Here is a 9830-nt window from a genome sequence, read left to right as displayed (position 1 = left end):
CTGTAGTCCCAGCTACTTGGGAGGCTGAGGTGGGAGGTAAGATTGCTTGAGCCCGGGAGGTTGAGGTTGCAGTGAGTCATGATTGCACCACGTACTCAAGCATGGGTGACAGAGCAAGATTCTGCCTCAAAAATAAATAAATATATAATTAAAATAAAACTGCATCCTGCCCTAACAGTATTAGGCACTTTTGTAGTCACTTTCACTGGTACTCACCAAAACGTGTAACAATATTATCTACTAACTGCTTGTTTTTATCTGTTTCTGTCTCAGAAAGAGACAAAGTAAGCTCCACCAGGGCAAGGACCACTTATTTCTGCCTCATTTACTACTGTATCCCTGATATTAGCACAGGGCCTGTCACATAGGAGGCACTCAATAAATTTGTTGAATGAAAGAATGAACGAATGAATGGCTCATTTTCAACGGCACTTCAGAGGCTGAGAGGAAACAGACACATAAATGCAGTGCAGCATGGGGGTTGCTATGATATGCCAGATTGCTATGGGCACATTAGAAAGATTACTGTGAGAAAAGGAAAACAGTTCAGAGCAGTCTGAGCTATGTGAGGTATGGAACACTCATCAGGCCCAAGGAAGTGAGGACAGGACTTCAATTATGCACCCCTCACACACATGTCCAAAGTCTATTTCATTTTATGTATTTTTGTTTTGTGTTATTTTGTTTATTTGAGACAGGGTCTCCCTCTGTAGCCCAGGCTGGAAAGCACTGGTGCAAACACAGTTACCTGCAGCCTTGACTTCCTAGGCTCAAGCAGTCCTCCTGGCTCAGCCTCCCGAGTAGCTGGGACCACAGGTACATGCCACCACACCCAGGTAATTAAAAAAAAAATTTTTTTTTGGTCTTGTTCAGTGGCTCACACCTGTAATCCCAGCACTTTGAGAGGCCAAGGTGGGCGGATCACCTGAGGTCAGGAGTTCGAGACCAGCCTGGCCAACATGGTGAAACCCCTCTACTAAAAATACAAAAATTAGCCAGGTGTGGTGGCAGGTGCCTGTAATCCCAGCTACTCAGGAGGCTGAGGCAGGAGAATCGCTTGAACCTGCGAACTGTCAAGAGACGGAGGCTGCAGTGAGCCAAGATCGCGCCACTGCACTCCAGCCAGGGGGACAAGAGTGAGACTCTGCCTCAAAAAAAAAAAAAAATTTTTTTTATGTCTGTAATCCCAGCACTTTGGGAGGCTGAGGCAGGTAGATCACGAGGTCAGGAGATCGAGACCATCCTGACTAACACAGTGAAACCCCATCTCTACTAAAAAGATAAAAAATTAGCTGGGCGTGGTGGCGGGCGCCTGTGGTCCCAGCTACTCAGGAGGCTGAGGCAGGAGAATGGCATGAACCTGGGAGGCGGAGCTTGCAGTGAGCCGAGATCATACCACTGCACTCCAGCCTGGGCAACAGCAGGACTCTGTCTCAAAAAAAAAAAAAAAAAAATTATTCGGACATGATGGCATGTGCCTGTAATCCCAGCTACTTGGGAGACTGAGGCAGGAGAATAGCTTGAACCCAGGAGGTGGAGGTTGCAGTGAGCCAAGATTGCACCACTTTACTCCAGCCTGGGCGACAGAACAAGACTCCATCTCAAAAAAAAAAAAAAAAAAAAAAGGTAGGTATAGCCAATCTATAGTTTGTTATTTTAATGTAAATTTTTGGTAAACAACTTGGAAACTGCCTCTTCTTTTTTACTTTATTTGTTTTATTTTTTGTTTTTTGAGACGGAGTCTCGCTCTGCCGCCCAGACTGGAGTGCAATGGCCGGATCTCAGCTCACTGCAAGCTCCGCCTCCCGGGTTCACGCCATTCTCCTGCCTCAGCCTCCCGAGTAGCTGGGACTACAGGCGCCCGCCACCGCGCCCTGCTAGTTTTTTGTATTTTTTAGTAGAGACGGGGTTTCACCGTGTTAGCCAGGATGGTCTCGATCTCCTGACCTTGTGATCCGCCCGTCTCGGCCTCCCAAAGTGCTGGGATTACAGGCTTGAGCCACCGCGCCCGGCCCTTCTTTTTTACTTTAAAAATTCACTTCTGGCCAGGCACAGTGGCGCATGCCTGTAATCCCAGCACTTTGGGAGGCCGAGGCGGGTGGATCACAAGGTCAGGAGATCGAGACCATCCTGGCTAACACGGTGAAACCCTGTCTCTACTAAAAATACAAAAAATTAGCCAGGCGTGCTGGCGGGTGCCTGCTAGTCCCAGCTACTCAGGAGGCTGAGGCAGGAGAATGGCGTGAACCCAGGAGGCGGAGCTTACAGTGAGCTGAGATCGTGCCACTGCACTACAGCCTGGAAGACAGAGCGAGACTCTGTCTCAAAAAAAAAACAAACAAAAAAACTCACTTGTTGGCTGGGCATGGTGGCTCACACCTGTAATTCCAGCTGTTTGGGAGGCAGAAGCAGGAGCTCAAAGAGTTCAAGACTAGCCTGGGCAACACAGCCAGACCAAATAAATAAATGAAAAGTTAAAAAAAAAACCCAAAAACATTTGTCATGTTGGGGACAGTAGTGTGTGCCTATAATCCCAGCTACTCAGGAGGCTGAGGCGGGAATAATTTTTTTTTTTTTTTTTAAGAGATCTCAGTTTTTTGCTTAGACAGTTTTTTTTGAGACAGTCTCACTCTGTCACCCAGGCTGAAGTGCAGTGGCACGATCTTGGCTCACTGCAACTTCTGCCTCCCGGTTCAAGTGATTCTTCTGCCTCAGCCTCCCAAGTAGCTGGGACTACAGGCACGCGCCACCATGTCCGGCTAATTTTTTTTTTTTTTTTTTTTTTTTAGTAGAGACAGGGTTTCATCATGTTGGCCAGGCTAGTCTCGAACTTCTGCCCTCAGGTGATCTGCCCTCAGGTGAGGCTGAGCCTGCCTCAGCCTCCCAAAGTGCTGGGATTACAGGCGTGAGCCACCGCACCTGGTGGCACTTTTTTTTTTTTTGAGATGGAGTCTTGCTCTGTCGCCAGGTTGGAGTGCAGTGGCGTGATCTTGGCTCACTGCAACCTCTGACTCCACCTCTGACTCTGATTCAAGTGATTCTCCTGCCTCAGCCTCCCAAGTAGCTGGGATTACAGGCACGCACCACTATGCCCAGATAATGTTTGTATTTTTGGTAGAGATGGGGTTTCATCATGTTGGTCAGGTTGCTCTTGATCTGACCTCGTGATCCTCCTGCCTCAGCTTCCCAAAGTGCTAGGATTACGGGCATGAGCCACGGCACCTGGCCTGTGGCACTTCTTTTTTTTTTTTTTTTGAGACGGAGTCTTGCTCTGTGCCCCAGGCCGGAGTGCAGTGGCGCGATCTCGGCTCACTGCAAGCTCCGCCCCGCCGGGTTCACGCCATTCTCCTATCTCAGCCTCCCAAGTAGCTGGGACTACAGGCGCCCGCCACCTCGCCCGGCTAATTTTCTTGTATTTTTAGTAGAGACGGGGTTTCACCGTGTTAGCCAGGATGGTCTCTATCTCCTGACCTCGTGATCCGCCCGTCTCGGCCTCCCAAAGTGCTGGGATTACAGGCTTGAGCCACCGCGCCCGGCCTGGCACTTCTTAAAATGATTATCTTTCTTTCAAAAAGAAACTATATGGAAATCTTGGTAAGATAAACAGGAGGGAACAATATTTGCTTTAGGAAGGTTAATTCTGACCTTATAAAGAATGAGTTTTACGGGGACCACCTTTTTTTTTTTTTTTTTTTTTTTTTTTTTGAGTCAGAGTCTCACTCTGTTGCCCAGGCTGGAGTGCAGTGTCATGATCTCAGTGCAATGCAACCTCTGCCTTCTGGGTTCAAGCGATTCTCCTGCCTCAGTCTCCCAAGTAGCTGGGACTACAGGTGCCCGCCATGACGCCCGACTAATTTTTGTATTTTTGATAGAGATGGGGTTTCACCATGTTGGCCAGGCTGATCTCAAACTCCTGACCTCAAATGATCCGCCTGCCTCGGCCTCCCAAAGTGCTGGGATTACAGGCGTGAGCCACCGCGCCTGGCCAACTTGTTTAAATATGTTAACATATATGTAAAACTTGGACACTACTGTTAAGGAGCCACAGTCTTCCTCTAAAATTAATAGTGGGCTTGCCACGGTGGCTCACGCCTGTAATCTCAGCACTTTGAGAGGCTGAGGTGGGCGGATTGCTTGAGCTCAGGAGTTCAAGACCAGCCTGGGCAACATAATGAAACCTTGTCTCTACTAAAAATACAAACATTAGTCGGGCGTGGTGGCACTGAGCCTGTAGTCCCAGCTACTCCGGGGGTTGAGGTGGGAGGATTGCTGGAACCCAGGAGGCGGAGGTTGCTGTGAGCCAAGTCATGCTACTGCACTCCAGCCTGGGTGACAGAGCAAGACTGCCTCAGTTTAAAAAAAAAAAAAAGAAGAAGAAGTACCCTGGTTGGAAAGTACCAGGTGATGCCTGGTAGTGAACGTTAAGTGCTCTGTTTTCTGTTTTTAAAAAAATTATTATTTTTAAAATTTTAATTTTGAATGCTGTTTTTCTTTACCACCAGAGGGCACCAATCAGTCAAGTCAATCTACATGCCATTATGAAACAATATGAGAAAGCTCTAGGAAGCTGTTTCTAGCATTCATTCTTTTAACAAATATGTTTTGAGCACTTAATATGTGCCAAACATTGGAGTAGCTGGTATACAGTTTCGGAATTTATAGTCTTGAGCACCTACTATGTGCTTGAGAGAATAGCTGGACACAGAGGGTAGAGTTCAATTTGTGATTTTGTGATTACTCATTGTCTTCCTGTCCTTGGCTGTGAGTCTCTTGAGAACAATTACTTAGTGTCTACTTTGTGTCAGATGGTGTGCCTGTTGCTGAGGATTCAGGGATGAATAAGACACAGTGGCAGTCTACTAATAACAATGTCTTACTGGCTAGAATAAAAACACATGAGCTAGTTCTGTGGAATTCCAGTTCCTGTGACCTGAGAATAAAGAGCCTTGATTATAAAACTCATTAACACATTGAGCTTCCAACCTCCCAGCATAGAGGCATGCCCTCAGTGGATGCTTAGTGAGTTTGTGAGTTGACATGAGCCCAGGGGTCGCTTCTGGTCTGGGTGCCATGTATACGGTCCAGTGGGTTAGACTAGGGCTTCATCATCCTCCAGGTCAGGGTGGGGCTGTGATGAGTTTTTGTGGGTGAAATGCTTTGAAGATGACCTTTCTACCTATTTATCTGCTCACTTGCTATTAAAGGTGTCAACATCATCTTTCACATTTCCGGATCAGTAATCCTCTTGTCCCTAAATTGACTGGTACTGGAGGGAAAGACAGAATGGTACATAAACTTCATCATTTTGATACGAGGGGCTGCATTCACTAGGATACTCCCTCTTCTCTGAGGGGAGCTCTAATTCCATTAGAGTTCGGTCTCAAGACCTGGACAGTAGTATTGGTGGCTAGAAAAGGATGTGTTAAAACACTGAGACCTCACCTTTGGGGGGAAAAAAAAAGGCCAAAAGAAAAGGAGGGGGTGCTGCTTAAATGTGGATTGTGTAGAGTGACTCCATTCCAAAGAGTACAGTATAGAAAAGGGGGAGGGAGGGGCAGAGTAACTTTACAGTAGAAAGACTTGACACACTTCCTCAGCCAGACAATCAAGGTCAACATCAACATTGCTAAGTCATGTTGCTATCTGTGCCCTTAATATGATGTAATGAAATGGCATTTCACCTCTGTGATCTTACCCTCAAAAACTCATAATACCAGTCTAATCATGAGAAAAGCATCACAATCCCAACTGAGGGACAGTCTACAAAATACTTGACCAGTATTCTTCAAAACTCTTAAAATCATCAAAACAAAGTCTTTTGCCACAGTCAAGAGGAATCTAAGGAAACAGGAAAACTGAATGTAGTCTGGTATCCTGGATGAGATCCTGGAACAGCAAAAGGTCACTAGGTAAAAATTAAGGAAGTATGAACTTCAGTTAATAGTGATGTATCAATATTAGCTCATTAATTGTAATACATGTACTCTTCTAATGTAATATATTAATAAAAGGGGAAACTGGGCACCAGGTGTAGGGAAACTCGACTATCTTTTCAATTTTTCTATAAATCACTGTGCCTTGGCTGGGCACAGTGGCTCATGCTAGTAATCCCAGCACTTTGGGAGGCTGAGGTGGACGGATCACCTGAGATCAGGGGTTGGAGACCAGCCTGGCCAACATGGTGAAACCCCGTCTCTACCAAAAATACAAAAATTAGCTGGGCATGGCGGTGCGCACCTGTGGTCCTGCTACTTGGGAGGCTGAGGTTAGAGGATGGCTTGAGCCCAGGAGGTTGGTGCTAGAGTGAGCTATAATCACTACTGTACTCCAGCCTGGGTAACAGAGTGAGACCCTGTCTCAATAAAAGGGGTGGGTAGTGGTGGTATCCATAATACAGCTATGCCTTAAAGTTTTTTCTGGCCGGGCGCGGTGGCTCAAGCCTGTAATCCCAGCACTTTGGGAGGCCGAGACGGGCGGATCACGAGGTCAGGAGATCGAGACCATCCTGGCTAACACGGTGAAACCCCGTCTCTACTAAAAAATACAAAAAAAAAAAAACTAGCCGGGCGAGGTGGCGGGCGCCTGTAGTCCCAGCTACTCGGGAGGCTGAGGCAGGAGAATGGCGTAAACCCGGGAGGCGGAGCTTGCAGTGAGCTGAGATCCGGCCACTGCACTCCAGCCTGGGAGACAGAGCGAGACTCCGTCTCAAAAAAAAAAAAAAAAAGTTTTTTCTTTCAAGTTCCTATGAATCATTTACCATGTGCCAGTCACTACGCTAAATGCTGTACATACGTTTAATCATTATAATTGCTTGTGTTGGGTATAATTAATCCCCTTTTACAGAAGCTGATGAAACAGCCGGGTGTGGTGGCAAGCACCTGTAGTCCTAGCTATTTGGGAGGCTGAGGTGGAAGAATCGCTTGAACCTGGGAGGAGGAGGTTGCAGTGGGCCGTGATCGCGCCACTGTGCGACGACCTGGGTGATAGAGCAAGACCCTGTCTCAAACAAAACAAAACAAAAAAACAAAAAACTGATGAGACAGGGAGAAGTAATGTGTGGAACTAGGGTTGGAACCAAGATCTGTCCGATTCCGAAATTGTGTGTGTAGAACTCTCACGGTATTCTGGCTTTTCTAGGAAATGTTTTTTAGGCAGTTATCCTAGGACACGCCTTCCTAAGAGAAAGGAGTACTGTATTCTGAACCACGGGGACCAAAGACTGTCCCCACATCTCATTTCGGTTATGATTATCTCGAAAGTCCCTCAGTTCCAGGGTGGACATTCAAGCCAAAAGGACCTATAAGGGGTCAAAGTTCAAGCACAATTTTACAAATGGGGAGGGCGAAGGGTAGCCCCAAATCACAATGAGAAGGGCAGGAGACCCACTTTGTTATTGTCTCTTTTTCCTCACAACTTCCTCTTTGTAGTTAAGAAGGGAAGCAGAAGCTGACCTTTCTGTCTTACCCCGTTTCTCACGTGGAACTGCCGCACCCAGGGTGGGTAACGTGCCCAAGGGCATATTTGCCTGTGGGCTGGCCTGCGGGAAGGTCTGTTGCCACGGAAAAGACCCACATTCTCAGCACATCCTAATCAAGTAGCTACTAAGTGGAGGGACCGCAGACTGGGTGTCACAGGGAGGGGCCTGCAGCGACCAGGCCCGTCCCAGGATGGCTGCCGAGGCCCCTGGATCCACAGTGGGGAGGGCCCCGAGAACCGGGGGACCTGGGTTCCCTTCCGGGGCACGCCTTTGGAACTGCGGCGTCCAGCCGCACAACCGTCACTATGGGGCCACGGCAATCCCTGCGCCCATCCTCGGTCCCCGCTGCCTCTGGGCTCTTTATAGGCGGGGGACACGCGCCGGCGTCACAAAGCGCCGCGACCGCGCGGGAGGCCAAGAGGCGTGGAAGCGGGAGGAAGAGGAGGAGGAGGTGGTAGTGTAGAAGAGCCAGGCACGGTGGGGGGAGGGGAGGGAGGGGCGCGCGCACGCGCGTCGGGTCGCCAGCCGCTGAGAGCCGCCCAGCTCCCGGCGTGCGCCCCTCCTCCCTCTCTCCCTCCCTCCCTCCCTCCCTGCTTCTCGGCTCCGTAGCTCCCGCGGCGCGAGGCGCTCTCGCTCTCCTCCTCCTCCTCCTCCTCCGCCGTCGCCCCTCCCCCCGCGCAGCCGCCGCCGCCACCGCCGCGAGACCCCCGCACGCCGCTCTCCCCCCACCCCCTCCAGCCCCGCGCGCCCTCCGGTCCCTACGGCCCCCGAAGAGAACGAGAGGGCGAGCGAGCGCGGCGTTCCCGGGCCGGCCCGGCCCCCTCCCTTCACCATCGCCGGCCCTCCGCCGCCTTCCTCCGCTTCCACCTCCTCTCCCCCCCCCCAAAGTTGAGGCCCCCCTCCTGGGGGGGGGAGGACCGGGACCGGGACCCGGAGCGAATTCCCCTAACTCCCTCGACCTCTCCTCTCGCCTGGCCCGAGTGTGAGGAGAAGGGCCCGGCCCGGCCCGCGTCGTGTGTGAGGAGGACCGCGGGCGGGCCCACGGGCCGTGTGGGGCCTGGTCCGGCCCGCCGGGTGTGTGAAGACCGGGGCCCGGTGCGGCCCGGCCCGAGGGCAAGCGGAGGGGAGGGGCCTGGTCCGGCCCGGCCGGTGCGTGAGGACTGGGGCCCGGGCCCGGCGCCGCCGCCGCCGCCGCCGCGATGGCCCAGCAGCAGATGACCAGCTCGCAGAAGGCCCTGATGCTCGAGCTGAAATCCCTGCAGGAGGAACCGGTGGAGGGCTTCCGGATCACCCTGGTGGACGAGTCCGACCTCTACAACTGGGAGGTGGCCATCTTCGGGCCCCCTAACACCCTCTACGAAGGCGGCTACTTCAAGGTACCCTCACCCCCGCTCCCGGACCCTGCCTCCGCGGCCGAGGCCTCCGGCTCCCCGCCGCTTTCTGCCGTTCCTGGGACCAGGAGTATGAGCACGGGCCAGTGGAGGGGGCTCCTCACCCCGGCAGCCCCCTCCCCCATCCGTGGAGGCAGGAAGGCCTTGCTCGCCGAGTGCCTTTTCTTTGTCATGGGGGCGGGGGCGCGGGCGAGGGCGGGAGGGCAGGCTGCACCGGGAAATCGGAGAGTCTCTCTCTGGTTAGGGTAGTGGCTACAGGCGCAGGAGGCCGTCTTTGTTTCCCCAGCTGAGGGCGGGTGGAAAGAGCGGTGGTCTGTCTGTGCTTTCTCGTCCTCCGGTCGGAACCCCTCCCTGCGCAGGCTGGAACTGCCCCAGAGGGCAGGGTGACCTGCACCGACTGGATTGGACTTTTCTTTTTTGGGGGGGTGGGGGTGAGGGTGGGGGAGGGGCACCAGCTTGTCATTTAAGAAGCTGCCGAGTGCCCTGACATTTTGAGGATTTGTTGGACTTCTTGGGTAGTAGTAGTGCCAACTTTGCATTCCAATGGGTGGTGGTGAAGAATGGGACCCTAGGGGTGGTTAAAAAAAAGGGGTGCCCGCGTCTTGTCATTATCCTTTTGGGGGAACTTTAACCCTCTTTCCGTTCACATTCTCTGCTTACCTCAGTCACTGGTTCTTTCAAAATGCCCTTTGTCCTCACTGTGCCACCAAGTTTGCCAGCCTTTTTTTCTACAGGTAGAAATATCCACAGAGGGTGGAACGAGTCATGTAGGGAGATTGATAGCTTCCCACTTTCAGAGACAAAATTGAAACCTTCTCAAGTGGTTAACTCTAGCTAAAGGGGTGGTCTCACAGGTGACAAGTATCTGAGGCGAGATCGCTTCTCTGGGTGGGATATATGTTTGCTTAGCGACCACAGACATTGTTTCTATTGTTTCATATGGTTTTAGAACAGTGGTTATT

At 51.3% G+C, this 9830-nt stretch overlaps 1 protein-coding gene across 2 annotated transcripts in view; it reads left to right on the top strand.

The window, feature by feature from the left end:
- The first annotated feature begins 8069 nt into the window (after positions 1-8069).
- The window catches only part of UBE2R2 (ubiquitin conjugating enzyme E2 R2), a 113500-nt gene continuing 111739 nt past the window's right edge, over positions 8070-9830 (top strand). For both annotated transcript variants that reach the window (XM_005581517.5, XM_005581516.5), the window contains exon 1: positions 8070-8853. In XM_005581517.5, the coding sequence (XP_005581574.1) occupies positions 8677-8853 (177 nt within the window). In that variant the 5' untranslated portion in view covers positions 8070-8676. The remainder of the gene's footprint in view (positions 8854-9830) is intronic.

Source organism: Macaca fascicularis, chromosome 15 (genome assembly GCF_037993035.2).
Source record: "Macaca fascicularis isolate 582-1 chromosome 15, T2T-MFA8v1.1".
NCBI classification, from domain to species: Eukaryota; Metazoa; Chordata; class Mammalia; order Primates; family Cercopithecidae; genus Macaca; species Macaca fascicularis.
The sequence above is the reverse complement of the archived record's forward strand: the minus strand, read 5'-3'. Positions and strand labels throughout refer to the sequence as shown.